The sequence below is a fragment of the Hyla sarda genome, chromosome 4 (genome assembly GCF_029499605.1).
Source record: "Hyla sarda isolate aHylSar1 chromosome 4, aHylSar1.hap1, whole genome shotgun sequence".
Classification (NCBI taxonomy): Eukaryota; Metazoa; Chordata; class Amphibia; order Anura; family Hylidae; genus Hyla; species Hyla sarda.
This window is the reverse complement of record NC_079192.1, coordinates 289,790,178-289,810,245: the sequence shown is the minus strand read 5'-3', so window position 1 is coordinate 289,810,245 and position 20,068 is coordinate 289,790,178. Positions and strand designations below refer to the sequence as shown.

The 20,068-nt window shown below is 43.6% G+C and overlaps 1 protein-coding gene across 1 annotated transcript in view; it reads left to right on the top strand.

Moving 5' to 3' along the window:
* The window catches only part of LOC130369339 (dynein axonemal heavy chain 3-like), a 919,716-nt gene that overhangs the window by 425,593 nt on the left and 474,055 nt on the right, over window positions 1–20,068 (top strand). Inside the window, exons 22-23 of the mRNA XM_056574479.1 lie at window positions 1,181–1,294; window positions 12,346–12,495. Of these exons, the coding sequence (XP_056430454.1) occupies window positions 1,181–1,294; window positions 12,346–12,495 (264 nt within the window). The remainder of the gene's footprint in view (window positions 1–1,180; window positions 1,295–12,345; window positions 12,496–20,068) is intronic.

The window sequence follows — 20,068 nt, the reverse complement described above, 5'->3', positions numbered from 1 at the left end:
TTTTCTTCATTTTGGTTCAATTTCTTTGTTTATGATTCATATTATTTAGTTTTTTTGTTCTGATTGTCTTAATGTATTCCCATGCATTGCCTCCTGAGGAATCCTGGTCTAAATTTATACTTTATTTTTTTTTTTTACTTCTTTTTTAATAACATCAACAAGAGACAAGAGACTTCCCAGAAATGCACTAAAATAATGCAGAAACACTTCAGGCATCCATTCTAAATGACACAAAACACTGTATGTGCAAAGATGAAGAATTCTGGATCGCAAGACTGTCACTTGACATTTATGTATAGTAGGGACATGCGGCATAAGCTTTTAACAGTCCATCAGAAAAAGAACATATGACCTTAAATTTTGAATCATATCACTATATTATCTAAGCTTAACATATTTAGTAATTTACTTTCTTGTATATGTACAATCTAAAAAAAATATAGATAGGTAGATAGATATACACTGTACATGTGCAGTACTTGAAGAAAATAATAAAAAATACTGGTTTATATTCTACATACCAATGTAACAAAGGAACCATGAAATTCCACCATGTATTTATTATAAGCAAGGAGGATATGATTACCTTAAGGTTATCCAGCAGCATGAAAATAAAATGAATGTGTCCAAAGGGCTCATCCAAACCTGCTTCTTAAAGAAAATCACTATGTAGGGAGATTGTTGTTCCGTTTTTCATTTACTTCATATTATGCTTTCTACATCCAGGTCATGAATATCAACAGAGAGAGCTAGTCAAATTAGTACTTTGCCGGGACTGTAAAAGGCCCATGATCAAAGGGCAAGCGTTAAAAGCTGCTGGAGATTTCCTTTTGAAATTTTCCTCGCTCTCCTTGCCAAACCGAGGACACCACACATTAAGACAGCATGTTCATATTTAGCCTATAGAAATAGTATTTTTAGAGAAAGATGGGTTTTTAGAAACATACAAAGGTGCACTTAACCTCCTAAATGAAAAATAGATTTTTGTTAAAGCTCAAATGCTGTTTGATTCCATGACATTGTCCCCGTTGTTACATTTTGTTTAACTGACTGTGCTCCTCTGCATTTGTACATCACCCATCTGTGAAATAATACATCTTAAATTGTTTTTATGTTGACAGATGCACAATCTTCTTCAAAGACAAAGCTAGTAATTGCTTTTTTAATATTTATTCTGCAGATTCTTGTGTGGGCCACAATGGATCTGTACAGACAAGTGACATTGACATTTCTTCCCATGCCTTCAAAATCTCACTATGTATTCAGTTTAAGAGACTTCTCACGCGTCATACAGGTAATATGCATTTTAAAAACTTTATATAAACATACTATATTTATCCCTTCATATTACTAACAGTCCTTATTTGATTTATGTATTCTAAGGGTGAAGTCCTTTTAATGCATATATATTCCCTCTATAGATTCCATGTCAACAAACTGTAGATCTGTTTTGGAGATCTACGTTGTACATGATACGAACACATATTTACACCCAATCATTTCATTTATAATTGAAAAAATTAATGTGCCATCAAATAGCCTGAAAAATATTGAAAAAAATCCAGATAGGCTCCTGACATCATGTAAGGTAATTGGAGGTGTACCTGAAAAAGTATTTTATGGCCTACTTTCATGGCTCACATGCCTCTTTGCTTGAGGCCATCTTTCCCTGCCAAGACAGAAGAAAATTATTTCTATACATCTGAAGGTGTCATGTTTATTTGTTCAAAGAATTAATGCAAGTTTAAATATTACTGGAACATACAGCAATCATACTGTTCAGGAAGACAACATGTATTGACTACAAGATAACAATGCATGTTAGTGTGAAAAATAGAAATCAGTCCAAGGAGAATAGCCAATAATGTTGTTAAGTTGTTGGAGGAATCTGGTGCAAAAGTATTAAGTATCAATATTGACAGTAAAAAAATTGACATTACTTTAAAGGCCACTTAGCAAGGAAGAAGCCTCTGCACAAATCAGGTTACAGTCTGCAACTGCACACAATCTCACTTTTTGGAGAAATGTCTTCTGATTTGGAAAAAAAAATGGGAATGTTCAGCCATAAAGACCATGGTAATGCATGGGATCAAATCCCAACCATGAGGCATGCTGGTGGTAGAATCATGTTGTAGGGGTTCTTTGGTTTAGCAGGGATTTAACAAATTATGAGAAATTCAGCCAAAGCTTAGAAGTAAATGGGTCTTCCCAATAAACAATACCCTCAAACATGCTACCAGCATGTTTCATTTCAACACCCTTCAAACAAATTGAACAAGTGAATGTAAGAAACTTTGCTATATATCTAATCAGAGAAAAATGCTTCTTTTCTCTAATCAGCCTCCTTTTCCTGCTCCCTCCCCTACTAAACTTTTACTTACCCTAAAAACAGCTCACTCTTGACTTGTACTAACAAGATGAACTAGCAGCTCACACAGGGATCAGGTTGTATTCTGTCAATGTAAGTCTATGGAGAGGGGAGAGGAAGGGGGAGATGGAAAGGTAAATGATTTGGGAAAGCCAGAAGTAAACAGAGACTGCAAAGTGACTACACACATTTACTGTATTCGATGTTACCCAACACTTAATTGCTTAGTACTGCTCTATAATGTCTTTCATGCTTTAAGTTCTTAGGAATGAATAAAGACATAGATCTCCTCCTTTAAGTGTGTGCAGTGTGTGGGAGGCATAGAGGTTAGGCTAAAGATCCTGTATACAGATGGGAGAAACTTCCAGAAGGTCAATCGTCATGAAAACACTTCACCAATCTGGGCTTTATGGCAGAATAATGGCCAGAAAAAAAAGTATCTTTTAAGTTAAGGATACATGAAAGCTCCTAATGGACCCTCATAATGTGGAAAACAAAATTCTTCGGTTTGATGAAACCAAAAATAAAGTTTATTTCTTCAATTCTAAGCATCATGTCTGGAGGAACTAGTCACTGCTCATGATCTGCCCAATACATCACTTCAGTGAAGCATGGTGGTGGTATCATGCTATGGGGATGACTTTCAGAGTTTGGTAAAGGGTACAGGCACCTCAGACTTTTACGAAAGGCCCCCTTCCAACAAGACAATGACCCTAAGCATGCAGCCAAGACAACACAGGAGTGACTTAGGGTCAACTCTGTGAATGTAAAAAATGGCTATCCCCTAGCAGTCTCCAACCTGGCAGGACTTGCAGAGGATCTGCAGAGAAGAATGGCAGAAAATACCAGGTGTGCAAACCTTGTGACATCATTGCTAAGAAGAATGGAGGGTGTAATCGCTGCCAGAGGTTCTTCAACTAAGTACTGGGTAAAGGGTCTGAATACTTATGTCAATGTAATATTTTAGTTTTTCCTTTCCTTTTAAATTAGCAAAGATTCCAAAAACACTTTGTTTTCACTTTGTCATGAAAGGGAGCTGACGGCGGGAGCTTGGGATGTCATAGCCCTGCCCCCTCATGATGCCATGCCCCACCCCTTCAATGCAAGTCTATGGGAGGGGGTGTGATGTCATGAGCTTCTGGTGCGGCTGAACAGCGAATTACCCCTTTAAATATTTTGTGCAAAGTAATGGGGGGAAATAAACATTTTTAAAATAATATTTTTTTTAATTTTAGCACAAGTTTGCAAAATAACAAAATATTAAGAAAGTGAAAGGGTTTGCAAACTTTAGAAATTCACTGTATAAAGCTGTAAGAGGAATAGAAAACACTGATGTGCATAAGGCTTCCATTACTATCTTTTTTTATATTGTTACTATATTGTTTATTGCTAGACCCTGTTTCTTATGGTAATTATTGGGCATGTAACCGAGCATGGTCACCTGGACCTAGTTACCTCAGTGCACATCAGTGGGCCCACTACATAGCCTTTAATAAGAAAAATATGACGTGCAAAGGTTTTTCTATGGATTTACTGGTAAGACTTGCACAGTAAAAGTGACCAAAAATCTTTACACAACACATACATTTTAGCCTATTTAGGAAAAAGGCTTAGGAGGGAATTTACTAAGACCATAGTTTCATATAAGAGAGGTGAAGGGGAGGGGGTAGGCAAATTTTTGCAGAAAAATATGACTTTTTGTCAATGTGCTTTCCACTTAGATGCTTATTTTGTATCAACGAAAATGAAAAGATGTAAGAGTTCTGTGGCAGTGAAAAGGCAGCACATGGGTCTAGGAAGAGTTAAAGCAAAACAGGTTAATACTCAAAAAATGCCAAAAAATATACTGTACATAACACAAAAGAGGTAACAGCAGAGTAAACCTAAATGTGCCTCAAGTTCAAAGACATAGAAAATCTGAAAATATTTTTCAGACCTTTACACTAGAGATGAGCGAAATGAATCGGAGGAAGTCGAATTAGTTCCTAATTTCACGAAAATTTTTATTTGGACCAAATCTGAACTTCAACTTGATTCAAAATTACGAATTTCTTCATTAGCGACACCCCTGCGATTGTCCTGTATAATGTATAGATGCAAGCAGCTTTCTCCTGCGCTCGCATCTCTGCAATAGATAGGACGATCGCAGCGGGTGTCAGGAGTGACATCTGCTGTGATCTGTCCTTAACTGCAGGTACTACTGCTCCCAACATGGAGAACACTCTGCTCCATGCTGGGAGCTGTAGTACCTGCATTAATATACAGATTGCAGCGTCCTGTATAATGAATAGATGCAGGCGGCTGGCCGCTCTTCTCTGGTCCCACTTTAGTATGAGTATTTGCCGTATATATACCTATTATTCATATTTCCCGCAGAGAGCTGTGATTGGCTGGAACCATCTGGCCATTCACAGCTCTCTGCGGGAAATATGAACAAGTGATGTGAATTCTATTCACTGTAAAGTGAAAATATAAAAAATTATAATTTAGAACGAAAACTAGAAAAAAAATTATGAAATACACTAATTTTTAATATTGATCACTTAATTTTCTGGTCCCTGCCCGCTCCCGAATATTGAAAGACAAAAAAAAAAATGTTTGTGTTACAGGGGTACTCCAGTGGAAAACTTTTTTTTAAAATCAACTGGTGCCAGAAAGTTGAACAGATTTGTAAATTACTTCTATTAAAAAATCTTAATCCTTCCAGTACGTATTAGCTGTGAATACTACAGAGGATATTATTTTCTTTTTGGAACACAGCACTCTCTGCTGACATCACGAGCACAGTACTCTCTGCTGACTGTCCATTTTAGGAATTGTCCAGAGCAGCATATGTTTGCTATGGGGATTTTCTCCTACTCTGGACAGTTCATAAAATGGACAGATGTTACGCCGAGCGCTCCGGGTTCCCGCTCCTCCCCGGAGCGCTCGCTACACTCTCGCTCCCGCAGCGCCCCGGTCAGATCCACTGACCGGGTGCGCTGCGATACCGCCTCCAGCCGGGATGCGATTCGCGATGCGGGTGGCGCCCGCTCGCGATGCGCACCCCGGCTCCCGTACCTGACTCGCTCTCCGTCGGTCCTGTCCCGGCGCGCGCGCGCCGGGTCTCTGCGATTTAAAGGGCCACTGCGCCGCTGATTGGCGCAGTGGTTCTAATCAGTGTGTTCACCTGTGCACTCCCTATGTATACCTCACTTCCCCTGCACTCCCTCGCCGGATCTTGTTGCCATTGTGCCAGTGAAAGCGTTCCCTTGTTTGTTCCTAGCCTGTGTTCCAGACCTCCTGCCGTTGCCCCTGACTACGATCCTTGCTGCCTGCCCCGACCTTCTGCTACGTCCGACCTTGCTTCTGTCTACTCCCTTGTACCGCGCCTATCTTCAGCAGTCAGAGAGGTTGAGCCGTTGCTAGTGGATACGACCTGGTCACTACCGCCGCAGCAAGACCATCCCGCTTTGCGGCGGGCTCTGGTGAATACCAGTAGTGACTTAGAACCGGTCCACTAGCACGGTCCACGCCAATCCCTCTCTGGCACAGAGGATCCACCTCCTGCCAGCCGGCATCGTGACAGTAGATCCGGCCATGGATCCCGCTGAAGTTCCTCTGCCAGTTGTCGCCGACCTCACCACGGTGATCGCCCAGCAGTCACAACAGATAGCGCAACAAGGCCACCAGCTGTCTCAACTGACCGTGATGCTACAGCAGCTACTACCACAGCTTCAGCAATCATCTCCTCCGCCAGCTCCTGCACCTCCTCCGCAGCGAGTGGCCGCCTCAGGCCTACGACTATCCTTGCCGGATTAATTTGATGGGGACTCTAAGTTTTGCCGTGGCTTTCTTTCACAATGTTCCCTGCACTTGGAGATGATGTCGGACCAGTTTCCTACTGAAAGGTCTAAGGTGGCTTTCGTAGTCAGCCTTCTGTCTGGAAAAGCTCTGTCATGGGCCACACCGCTCTGGGACCCGTCACTGCCTCTGTACACTCCTTCTTCTCGGAAATTCGAAGTGTCTTTGAGGAACCTGCCCGAGCCTCTTCTGCTGAGACTGCCCTGCTGAACCTGGTCCAGGGTAATTCTTCCGTTGGCGAGTACGCCGTGCAATTCCGTACTCTTGCTTCAGAACTTTCCTGGAATAATGAGGCCCTCTGCGCGACCTTTAAAAAAGGCCTATCCAGCAACATTAAAGATGTTCTGGCCGCACGAGAAATTCCTGCTAACCTACATGAACTCATTCATCTAGCCACTCGCATTGACATGCGTTTTTCCGAAAGGCGTCAGGAGCTCCGCCAGGATATGGACTTTGTTCGCACGAGGCGTTTTTTCTCCCCGGCTCCTCTCTCCTCTGGTCCTCTGCAATCCGTTCCTGTGCCTTCCGCCGTGGAGGCTATGCAAGTTGACCGGTCTCGCCTGACACCTCAAGAGAGGACATGACGCCGCATGGAGAATCTCTGCCTGTACTGTGCCGGTACCGAACACTTCCTGAAGGATTGTCCTATCCGTCCTCCCCGCCTGGAAAGACGTACGCTGACTCCGCACAAAGGTGAAACAGTCCTTGATGTCAACTCTGCTTCTCCACGTCTTACTGTGCCTGTGCGGATATCTGCCTCTACCTTCTCCTTCTCCACTAAGGCCTTCTTGGACTCCGGATCTGCAGGAAACTTTATTTTGGCCTCTCTCATCAACAGGTTCAACATCCCAGTGACCAGTCTCGCCAGACCTCTCTACATCAATTGCGTTAACAATGAAAGATTGGACTGTGCCGTGCGTTACCGCACGGAACCCCTCCTAATGTGCATCGGACCTCACCACGAAAAAATTGAGTTTTTGGTCCTCTCCAATTGCACTTCCGAAATTCTCCTTGGACTACCCTGGCTTCAACACCATTCCCCAACCCTGGATTGGTCCACAGGGGAGATCAAGAGTTGGGGTCCCTCTTGTTTCAAGGACTGCCTTAAACCGGTTACCAGTACTCCTTGCCGTGACCCTGTGGTTCCCCCTGTAACCGGTCTCCCTAAGGCCTATATGGACTTTGCGGATGTTTTTTGCAAAAAACAAGCTGAGACTCTACCTCCTCACAGGCCTTATGACTGTCCTATTGACCTCCTCCCGGGCACTACTCCACCCCGGGGCAGAATTTATCCTCTCTCTGCCCCAGAGACTCTTGCTATGTCTGAGTACATCCAGGAAAATTTAAAAAAGGGCTTTATCCGCAAATCCTCCTCTCCTGCCGGAGCCGGATTTTTCTTTGTGTCCAAAAAAGATGGCTCCCTACGTCCTTGCATTGACTACCGCGGTCTTAATAAAATCACGGTAAAAGAACCGCTACCCTCTACCTCTCATCTCTGAACTCTTTGATCGCCTCCAAGGTGCCCACATCTTTACCAAACTGGACTTAAGAGGTGCTTATAATCTCATCCGCATCAGAGAGGGGGATGAATGGAAAACGGCATTTAACACTAGAGATGGACACTTTGAGTATCTGGTCATGCCCTTTGGCCTGTGCAACGCCCCTGCCGTCTTCCAAGACTTTGTTAATGAAATTTTTCGTGATCTCTTATATTCCTGTGTTGTTGTGTATCTGGACGATATCCTGATTTTTTCTGCCAACCTAGAAGAACACCGCCAGCATGTCCGCATGGTTCTTCAGAGACTTCGTGACAATCAACTTTATGCCAAAATGGAGAAATGTCTGTTTGAATGTCAATCTCTTCCTTTCCTAGGATACTTGGTCTCTGGCCAGGGACTACAAATGGATCCAGACAAACTCTCTGCCGTCTTAGATTGGCCACGCCCCTCCGGACTCCGTGCTATCCAACGTTTTTTGGGGTTCGCCAATTATTACAGACAATTTATTCCACATTTTTCCACCATTGTGGCTCCTATCGTGGCTTTAACCAAAAAGAATGCCAATCCTAAGTCATGGCCTCCTCAAGCGGAGGACGCCTTTAAACAGCTCAAGTCTGCCTTTTCTTCAGCTCCTGTGCTCTCCAGACCTGACCCATCTAAACCCTTCCTATTGGAGGTTGATGCCTCCTCAGTAGGAGCTGGAGCGGTCCTTCTACAAAAAAATTCTTACGGGCATGCTGTTACTTGTGTTTTTTTTTCTAAGACCTTCTCTCCGGCGGAGAGGAACTACTCCATCGGGGATCGAGAGCTACTAGCCATTAAATTAGCACTTGAGGAATGGAGGCATCTGCTGGAGGGATCAAGATTTCCAGTTATTATTTACACCGATCACAAGAACCTCTCCTATCTCCAGTCTGCCCAACGGCTGAATCCTCGCCAGGCCAGGTGGTCTCTGTTCTTTGCCCGATTTAATTTTGAAATTCACTTTCGGCCTGCCGATAAGAACATTAGGGCCGATGCTCTCTCTCGTTCCTCGGATGCCTCGGAAGTAGAGCTCTCTCCGCAACACATCATTCCTCCTGACTGCCTGATCTCCACTTCTCCAGCCTCCATCAGGCAAACTCCTCCAGGGAAGACCTTCATCTCCCCACGCCAACGCCTCGGAATCCTCAAATGGGGTCACTCCTCCCATCTCGCAGGTCATGGGGGCATCAAGAAATCCGTGCAACTCATCTCTCGTTTCTATTGGTGGCCGACTCTGGAGACGGATGTTGTGGATTTTGTGCGAGCCTGCACTGTCTGTGCCCGGGATAAGACTCCTCGCCAGAAGCCCGCTGGTCTTCTTCATCCTCTGCCTGTTCCCGAACAGCCTTGGTCTCTGATTGGTATGGACTTTATTACAGACTTACCCTCATCCCGTGGCAACACTGTTGTTTGGGTGGTCGTTGATCGATTCTCCAAGATGGCACATTTCATCCCTCTTCCTGGTCTTCCTTCTGCGCCTCAGTTGGCAAAACAATTTTTTGTACACATTTTTCGTCTTCACGGGTTGCCCACGCAGATCGTCTCGGATAGAGGCGTCCAATTCGTGTCTAAATTCTGGAGGGCTCTCTGTAAACAACTCAAGATTAAATTAAACTTTTCTTCTGCTTATCATCCTCAATCCAATGGGCAAGTAGAAAGAATTAACCAGGTCCTGGATGATTATTTACGGCATTTTGTTTCCTCCCGCCAGGATGACTGGGCAGATCTTCTACCATGGGCCGAATTCTCGTATAACTTCAGAGTCTCTGAATCTTCTTCCAAATCCCCATTTTTCGTGGTGTACGGCCGTCACCCTCTTCCCCCCCTCCCTACTCCCTTGCCCTCTGGTGTACCCGCTGTGGATGAAATATCTCGTGATCTTTCCACCATATGGAAAGAGACCCAAAATTCTCTCTTACAGGCTTCATCACGCATGAAGAAGTTTGCTGATAAGAAAAGAAGAGCTCCCCCCATTTTTTCTCCCGGAGACAAGGTATGGCTCTCCGCTAAATATGTCCGCTTCCGTGTTCCCAGCTACAAATTGGGACCACGCTATCTTGGTCCTTTCAAAATTTTGTGCCAGATTAATCCTGTCTCTTATAAACTTCTTCTCCCTCCTTCTCTTCGTATTCCTAATGCCTTTCACGTTTCTCTTCTTAAACCACTCATCATCAACCGTTTCTCTCCTAAACTTATCTCTCCCACTCCTGTCTCCGGTTCTTCAGACATCTTTCCTGTAAAGGAGATACTGGCCTCCAAAAAGGTCAGAGGAAAAACCTTCTTTTTGGTTGACTGGGAGGGCTGTGGTCCTGAAGAGAGATCCTGGGAACCTGAGGACAATATCCTAGATAAAAATCTGGTCCTCAGGTTCTCAGGCTCCAAGAAGAGGGGGAGACCCAAGGGGGGGGGGGTACTGTTACGCCGAGCGCTCCGGGTTCCCGCTCCTCCCCGGAGCGCTCGCTACACTCTCGCTCCCGCAGCGCCCCGGTCAGATCCACTGACCGGGTGCGCTGCGATACCGCCTCCAGCCGGGATGCGATTCGCGATGCGGGTGGCGCCCGCTCGCGATGCGCACCCCGGCTCCCGTACCTGACTCGCTCTCCGTCGGTCCTGTCCCGGCGCGCGCGGCCCCGCTCCCTAGGGCGCGCGCGCGCCGGGTCTCTGCGATTTAAAGGGCCACTGCGCCGCTGATTGGCGCAGTGGTTCTAATCAGTGTGTTCACCTGTGCACTCCCTATGTATACCTCACTTCCCCTGCACTCCCTCGCCGGATCTTGTTGCCATTGTGCCAGTGAAAGCGTTCCCTTGTTTGTTCCTAGCCTGTGTTCCAGACCTCCTGCCGTTGCCCCTGACTACGATCCTTGCTGCCTGCCCCGACCTTCTGCTACGTCCGACCTTGCTTCTGTCTACTCCCTTGTACCGCGCCTATCTTCAGCAGTCAGAGAGGTTGAGCCGTTGCTAGTGGATACGACCTGGTCACTACCGCCGCAGCAAGACCATCCCGCTTTGCGGCGGGCTCTGGTGAATACCAGTAGTGACTTAGAACCGGTCCACTAGCACGGTCCACGCCAATCCCTCTCTGGCACAGAGGATCCACCTCCTGCCAGCCGGCATCGTGACAACAGAGATGTCAGCAGAGAGCAATGTGCTCGTGATTCAGCATAGAGCTCTGTGTTACAAAAAGAAAAGAATTTCCTCTGTAGTATTTAGCAGCTAATAAGTACTAGAAGGTTTTAAGATTTTTTAATAGAAGTAATTTACAAATCGGTTTAACTTTCTGGCACCAGTTGATTTAAAAAAAAAAATTTTTCCACCGGAGTACCCCTTTAATTTTTAAACAGGGATCAATTTATGTGGGCGGGCAGGGACCTAAAAATGTAGCCGACAATAATTAAAATGTAGAAAGGGGCCATTTAAATGTAAAAATAATAATAATTTTTTATAATTAATTTAACTTTTTTAATTAGTAATGTATTTTAATATTGTATCAATAAAGTGTGTGTATGTGTGCTTCACTTTTTTCTCTATTTTTTTAAATTTTTTAGGTAGTACTACTACTCCCAGCATGGAACAGACTGTCCCATGATGGTAGATGTAGTACCTGTACTAATAGACCGATCGCCCCTGACACCCAATGCGATTGTCCTTTCTATTGCAGAGATGGAGCTGCTTTCTCCTGCGCTCGCATCTCTACACTATACTCTGGCCATCCAGTGATGTGAATAGAATTCACATCACTTATTCATATTTCCCGCAGAGAGCTGTGATTGGCCAGATGGGTCCAGCCAATCACAGCTCTCCACGGGAAATATGAATAATAGCTGCCCGCATCTATACATTATACAGGACAATCGCATCGAGTTTCAGAAGTGACACCCGCTGCGATCTGTCTATTAATGCAGGTACTACAGCTCCCAGCATAAAGCTGAGTGTTCTCCATGTTGGGAGTAGTAGTACCTGCAGTTGAGGACAGATCACAGCAGATGTCACTCTTGACGCCCAATGCGATTGTCCTATCTAGATGCCAGAAAGCTGCCCGCATCTATAAATTATACAGAACGATTGCTGCGGATGGCAGGAGTGATACCCAGGGTGATCTGTCTTTTAGCACAGGTACTACTACCCCCATCATGGAACAGTCTGTTCCATGATGGGAGTAGTAGAAATATCTAAAAAAAAAATTTTAAAAATAGAGAGAAAAAAGTGAAACACACACACAGACTTTATTGAACACATTATTTTTACTAATACAAATTTGGCGATAATTTCTTCTGATCAAATCGATTTTTATTTTTTTATTTTTTTTATTTGGTGAATCGGCCGAATCGAATTTTTAAAAAATTCGCTCATCTCTTCTTAACATCACCAAATTAACATTATACTTTAGTATTCAGCATCTTTCAATTGTAAACCTCCTCCTGGCAATGATAGTATTGCAAATAATTTATAGCTGCCATACCTAATATATAATGCAATCTTTTGTCAAAAGGTTCCTGTTTAAGTAAAAAGATTTGAAAAGGATTGTTATGTTATATTATAAATGCAGTACACCTGAATTATCTCAATTATTTGTTAATTAAGTAAAATCACTTAATGTCTTTTTTCTACTTAGGGAATCCTACTTTTAAAACCCAGTCAAGTACAACAGTGTGCCGAAGGAGCACAGAAATTAATGAGACTTTGGATTCATGAGGTCTACAGAGTCTTCTGTGACAGACTTGTCAGCAGTGAGGACCGTCAAAAGTTTTTTCACATAGTAAAGGTAAGGAATCTAAATGCATTTTGTTCTAAAAAGACCTTGACCTACAAAAGCAACTCTTTAATATAAATCCTATATGGTAATGAAATTAAAATGTGTGGTTTAAATTCTTACCATAGTTTTAATGATTATTATATCTCACCTTGCACAGATTGAATCCACTTAAAGGGGTAATGCGGTGTTTATAAAAAAAAAAATGGCACCCAAAATGGCAACATTAAAACTAAAAACTAGACTTACCTCTCACATTTTCCCCCAAAGCCTCCGGTATCTTTCTCCCGATAGCTCTGCTGCAATCTCTTTCAGTCACGTTTCCATGATTTGTGGGTTCCATGCATAGAATGCAGATCTGTCATTTACCATGAACAAGTGTTCAACTACTACATGAACTACAGAACCTAAATATGAAAGGAAAAACATCTTATTTTATTAACTATCCCTCCTTCTCCTGATATTCCTGCTCCTTTCTTCCCCTCTTTACAGCTTGTTGCTTAGATTACCAGCCATCACTTCACTGTAAAAGTAGTGGTTGGACTGGTGCCCTTTCACCAGTTTAAGGGGCAGTAAGTAACAGTCAGAAATAATCCCTACTGCTGGGACAACGGTAGGGTTCTATAGTACTGCAGTAGTATCCTGAATTGAAACATCTGGCGCCCGTAGGTCCCTAAGCTTCTAGAGTAGCTTTTTTATCATAAAAGGTATACTAACTTAGAAAATTGTATCCAGTTCTAAAATATAGAGTAGCTTTTTATAACTGCGTGCACATTCAGACCAGTGGCAGTGATCTCACCAGAGTTCGGCTGGTCTGAATTATCAATCAAGAATGTCTCGCTCCGCAGGAAGTAAGAGCAGGCGTAGTGTAGGACCTCAATGAAAGCAGAAGGTGGGAAATTATATCTATATATATATATATATATATATATATATATATATATATATGTTTATATATATATATATATATGTCCCCAGCACAGCGCATGTTATATATGTCCCCCACACAGCGCATGTTATATATGTCCCCTGCACATATACCCCCTGCAGTGCATGTTTGTATATATATATATACCCCCCGCATAGCGCTATTATATACCCCCGCAGCGCATGTGTACACATATATATATATCCCCCCGCATAGCGCTATTATATACCCCCCGCAGTGCATGTAGATATATATTATATATGCCCCACACAGCGCATCTATATATGTATGCCTCTGAAGTGCTATCAATGACTAATGCTTGTCAGTGATAGCGCTTTAGAGGCATACGTATATAGAAGTGAAGTGGGGAGCAGACATATAGCGTTATCTGGTCCCCACTTCGCTTCTATACACAATCCTCAGCAAACATCACAACTGCCCCATCGCCTCCCCCATCCCCGGTGTTATAATTACCTGTTCCCGGCACAGGTTGGCGATCATTCTGGCTTCGGCGCTGTCGCTGTGCGCTGTCACTGTGCGCACTGACGGTGACGTCACGACATGCGTTGGGGACGTCACTCGTCAGTGCGCACAGTGGCAGCGCACAGCAACAGAAGCCAGAATGATCGCAGACCTGGGCCGGGAACCGGTAATTATAACACCGGGGATGGGGGAGGCGATGGGGCAGCTGTGATGTTTGCTGAGGATTGTGTATAGAAGCGAAGTGGGGACCAGATAACGCTATATGTCTGCTACCCATTTCGCTTCTATATACGTATGCCTCTGAAGCGCTATCACTGACAAGCACAGTGGTCTCGAACTTGCGGACCTCCAGATGTTGCAAAAATACAACTCCCAAAATGCCCGGACAGCCAACGGCTGTCAGTGCATGCTGGGAGTTGTAGTTTTGCAACATCTGGAGGTCCGCAAGTTGGAGACCACTGCATTAGTCATTGATAGCACTTCAGAGGCATACGTATATAGATGCGCTGTGCGGGGCATATATAATATATATCTACATGCGCTGTGGGGGGTATATAATAGCGCTATGCGTGGGGGATATATGTGTGTACACATGCGCTGCGGGGGGTATATAATAGCGCTCTGTGGGGGGTATATATATATATATATATATATATATATACACACATGCGCTGCGGGGGGTATATAATAGCGCTGTGCAGGGGGGTATATATGTATGTATGTACACATGCGCTGCGGCGGGGGGACAAGACATGCGAAGCAGGGGGAAACATATATAGAAGCTGTGGGGACATATACATTCCCCCCAGCGATTCTATATATTTTTCCCCACCACAGCTCACAGGGATCCCTGAATGGCTCCTCAGTACGGGCTATTCAGGGATCCCGGCGGGGAATTTGAAAATTAAAGTAAAATACATTGCACATCGCTGGGGAGCGGACCATGCTGCCTGCTCATTTGCTTAATAACTTTTGATCGGATCGGGTCTCAGAAGTGAGACCCGATGCGATCAACCCCTTAGCCCCTGTACTACTACTCCCAACATGGAACAGACCCTGTTCCATGATGGGGGTAGTATTCACTCAGTTTTCAGTAATTTCCCGAAAGCTCAGAGCTGTCGAGTTTTAGTGAAGAAAAAGGTTTTCCTGTGAGTTTTTCATCATACTCCGAGTGTTTTTTCTGTTTTGTCGGGAACACGCCCCTTTTTGTGATAACCACGCCCATTTTGACGAGTTTAAAAAACACTCGGAGTGATGATATATTTTTTCGAGTTGTGCGACCAAATTTGTGTTGCATGGGCAGTGCAACACATATTTGGTCGCACAACCTGACAAAAAAAGTCGGGTTTACATTGGTAAATGAGGGCTAATGTGTGTGTGTGTGTTTATGTGTGTGTGTATGTGTGTGTGTGTGTATGTTCCAGCCTCACGTCCAAACGGCTAAAGATATTGACATGAAACTTAGTACACATGTTACTTATATGTCAACAACAAACATAGGATAGGTGATTTAACCCTTACCCACCCCCATTTGCCAGGATCAGGGTTTTTGTTTAAAGTCTCATACAAGTCTATGGGAAATATATGCTACTGCATTACTTCCAAATGGCTGGAGATATTTCGATAATACTTGGTCACATGTTACTTATGTGTCCACTTAAAGTGGGAAGCCTTTAAGGCTGAATTTGTCCGAAGGGGCGTGAATTCCCACGCCCCCCCCATCTCTAGGCGGAGCCATGTCAGAGGCACGACTATAAAACGCCCCTCCACCATGCAGGCGGGGTGTACGAGTCATTTTCGGAACCCTCCCAACCCGCCCTTATTTTCATCATTCACTATAGGGCATGCCCTCTATAGGCGTGCCCTCATATGCGGTTTTGGGCACAACTCAACCGCTTGGTTAGTCTTTCTCATTTATTATAGATGTACAGGTTTGTATGTAAGGCGCAGTCTCAAGTACGAAAGAACTTCAACCGCTCGGTCAGTCAATGTGGGGTCATGTATAATCTGTATTCAAATGTTGCAACCACTAGCACGAATGTAAGCCCTGAGCACAAATATAGGATAGTTAATTTAACCCTTAACTACCCCCATTTGTGAGGGCCAGGGTTTTTGTTTAAAGTCCCATGCAAATCAATGGGAAATGTATGTTCCCACATAACTTCCATACGGTTGGAGATATTTCAATAATACCTGGTACAGATATTATTTTCATGTCAAATAAAAAACATATAATAGTTAAATTAACCCTTACCTACACCCTTATATAAAAGATGGGTTTTTGTTTCAAGTCCCACGCAAGTATATGGGACTTCAAGTACCTCATTCCAGAAGCTCCGTTCTGCATCTCCTGGTGAATGTGTCAGTCCGGCTTGCAAGCCACACCCCATCTCACAAAGACATGCCCAAAGTTTAAGCCCACCCCTTTTATTATCTACCCTTTTTGTGCATCTTACAAATCATGCCCAGTCCCACAAAGCCACATCCCCTTCTATTTTTAGCTTACAATATCTTCATCACAAATCAGTCCCACCTGAGGACAGGATACAAGGATGGGACATAAGGATGGGATATGAGGTTGAGATATGGGGATGGGATATGGGGACAGGCTATGAGGACGGGCTATGAGGACGGGATATGGGGTTGGGCTAAGATGATGGGCTATGAGGACGGGATATGAGGTTGGGATATGAAAGCAAGATAGGATGACAGGATAGGAGGTCGGAATATGAGGATGGGATATGAGGATGGGATATGAGGTCTAGATATGAGGATGGAATAGGAGGAAGAGATAGGAGGTTGGGATAGGAGGTCAGAATAGGAGGTCGAGATATGAGGATGGGGTATGAGGACGGGATGTGAGGTCGAGATAGGAGGATGGAATAGGAGGTCGGGATAGGAGGTCGGGATATGAGAACAGGATATGAGGTTGAGATAGGAGGACGGGATAGGAGGTTGGGATGGAACGATGGGGTATGAGGTTGGGATATGTGAACAGGATATAAGATCGAGATAGGAGGATGGGATATGAGGACAGGATATGAGGTCGAGATATGATGATGGGACATGAGGATGGGATAGGAGGTCAGGATAGGAGGTCGAGATATGATGACGGGATATGAGGACGGGATATGAGGTCAGGATATGAGGAGGGGATATGAGGTTGAGATATGAGGACGGGATATGGGGACAGTATATGGGGTTGGGATATGACAACAATATATGAGGATGGGATATGAAGTCAAAAGCTTTCTCCTTTGTTGATTTTCCTCCCCAACAAGGATTAGGAAGGAAAAACTGGGCAACGCCAGATACTCAGCTAGTTACTAATAAAAGAAAATTATCTGGTAGAAATTTAGCGGTGGGCCATGGACCTAGAGAAATCTTTTAATAGTGCAATGAAAAGACACAGGTTTCAGCAAACAAAAAATCAATAGTGACACATAGAACATCTATATACAGGCTACAGCATATGGACAGTAGCCTAGCAGAATTGGGTACCGAAGATAGTCAATGCGAAGAGGGAAGGGATAAGTGCTTACTCAGCACGAGTAGGCCACACAGATTTCCTGATTCCTTCTCATCCTGCCTTTTGGGCAATCCATCTCCTTAATGGATGAAAGATGTTTAACTACAATACCAGACATAACATAACCAATTAGCAAGCATGGTGTTTTTTCTGAAAAACCGGACACCTTTATTCTAATTCAAGACAAACCCTATAGAGAATTTACTAATGTCTTTGTAAAGAGAGAAGGCTATTTTTTACAGTTAGCCTTACCTGCACAAAGCTATTTAACACACGGTAGTTACAATGATTTACTTCCTATTTAACTTTATTAGAATGGAATTGAATCAGTTGACACAGTAGGCAATGCTTCTTGTTTTGAATGTGTATGCTTTACATTTCATCCTAGAAAAGACAAGCCAGTTCATTTTCTCCACTGGAATGAATATCTGCTTCTATCACACACATTTAATGGCCTTCTCAGCTGTGTGTAGGAGTTAGGTATTTTACTGTCTAAATGACAGGATGAAAAGGTTGAAGTACACATTAGATGCTGCAGAACATATTTATTATTGCTCATGGCATGTGACCTTTAAGTTGAAATGAAAGCCCCCCTCTGGTTTACTATTTTGTGTGGCTAAAAACTTGATAAACCAAGGCTGTTTTTAACCTTTGGATCATTAAGTTTTATGAGACTCTTAAAGAGGTGCAGATCTCAGGCATCATCTAATCCTTAGCTATTCAAAATCACTTAAACTTGAGGCACCCAGCTTGCTGTCTGTAGTGAGGTGGGTTAAAGCGTTTACTAAACATTCAATGCTAAAATGTTAGGGTATTCCCATCTTATAAATTGATGGCATACTACTATGCAGGAAAAACTTGGAAGAGAATGTAGTGCTAAGCCAGGGCTGCAGTCCCTTCTGTGGTCAGACCTTCATCTTCCCCAAAGTGATGAGATATTCCAGTGATATAAAATGGGATTACCCCTTTAAGGGTAGGATCACATGTAAGGGATCTGCAGCGTATTTTATGCTGCCAATCTGCCAATGACCGACTCTTAATGTGTGCCTTCTGCTGTGCCTACTCATAGCAATATTCCACCGCTGCTATGAGTAGATACACAGGGACATGTGAGCCTCTCCCCTACTCCCCGAGCTAGGCAGAGAGCAGCCGCAATGTCTAAGTACACTGCACATTCACGCTCATACATGTCCATTATGTGTGACTCTTCCCTAAAGCAAATGCCATGAAAAAATATCACCACAAAGTAATTTTTTCAAATCTGTTGCCATGTAGTCACATTTATAGTTAAGATGAATGGACATATTTGGAACACTTTGGTTCACGTCACCAATTGTAACCCTAATTTGTTGTTGATCTGTAACTTGTTAACACTAAATACAGCTTTGTTCCTTGATCACTGAGCTATTTTCTTTTATTTCTGACTTTCATAAAGCAGAAATTTAGCAAAAGCAAAACTTAAATTCTGGATGTATCAATAATGTTATTTGAAAATGAGAACAAAATATTAGACTTTTGCCGATATATAGTGATGTCGCGAACATAACATTTTTGGTTCGCGAACAGCGAAAGCGAACTTCCGCAAATATTCGCGAACCGGGCAAACCGCCATTGACTTCAATGGGCAGACGAATTTTAAAACCCACAGGGACTCTTTCTGGCCACAATAGGGATTTTAAAGTTGTTTCAAGGGGACTAATACCTGGACTGTGGCGTGCTGGAGGGGGATCCATGGCAAAATTCCCATGGAAAATTACATAGTTGATGCAGAGTCTGGTTTTAATCCATAAAGGGCATAAATCACCCATTATTACTAAATTATTTGGAATAACGTACTTAAGCCTCCTTTAGGGAGCACATAGAGCCACCCTTTAGGCATCACATAGTTAGATCCCCCCTTTAGGCAGCACATAGATTCCCCCATATTAGGCAGCACATAGTTAGAGCCCCCCTTTAGGCAGCACATAGGTAGAGCCTGCCTTTAGGCAGCACATAGAGCCCCCTTTAGGCAGCATATAGTTAGATCCCCCCTTTAGGCATCACATAGTTAGATCCCCCCTTTAGGTATCACATAGAGTTCCCCATGTTAGGCAGCACATAGTTAGAGCCCCCTTTAGGCAGCACATAGAGCCCCCCTTTAGGCAGCACATAGATTCCCCAATATTAGGCATAGTTAGAGCCTCCCTTTAGGCAGCACATAGAGCCCCCTTTAGGCAGCACATATTTAGATCCCCCCTTTAGGCAGCACATAGATTCCCCCATATTAGGCAGCATATAGTTAGAGCCCCCCTTTAGGCATCACTGGTTTTATTTCAGCCAAAAAAGGTATTTTTATTTTATTTTATTTGAACAACTGTCACACCAAATGTGATTTGCACTAGTGTGACAATGAGCAAAAAAGGTTGCCAGAGGAGTTCCCCTTTTAAGCAGAGGTCCCCAACCAGGGTGCCTCCAGCAGTTACAAGACACACAGACTGAACTTATAGCCCTTTTAATACTGTAGTTAGTTGCTTGAAGGAACTTAAGTTTTACACTGGAGTACCCCTTTTAAACAGCGGTTTCCTCCCAACCAGGGTGCCTCCAGCTGTTGCAAAACACACGGACTGATATTTGAGCCCTAAAAAGGGCTTTTTTGGGTGCTGTCC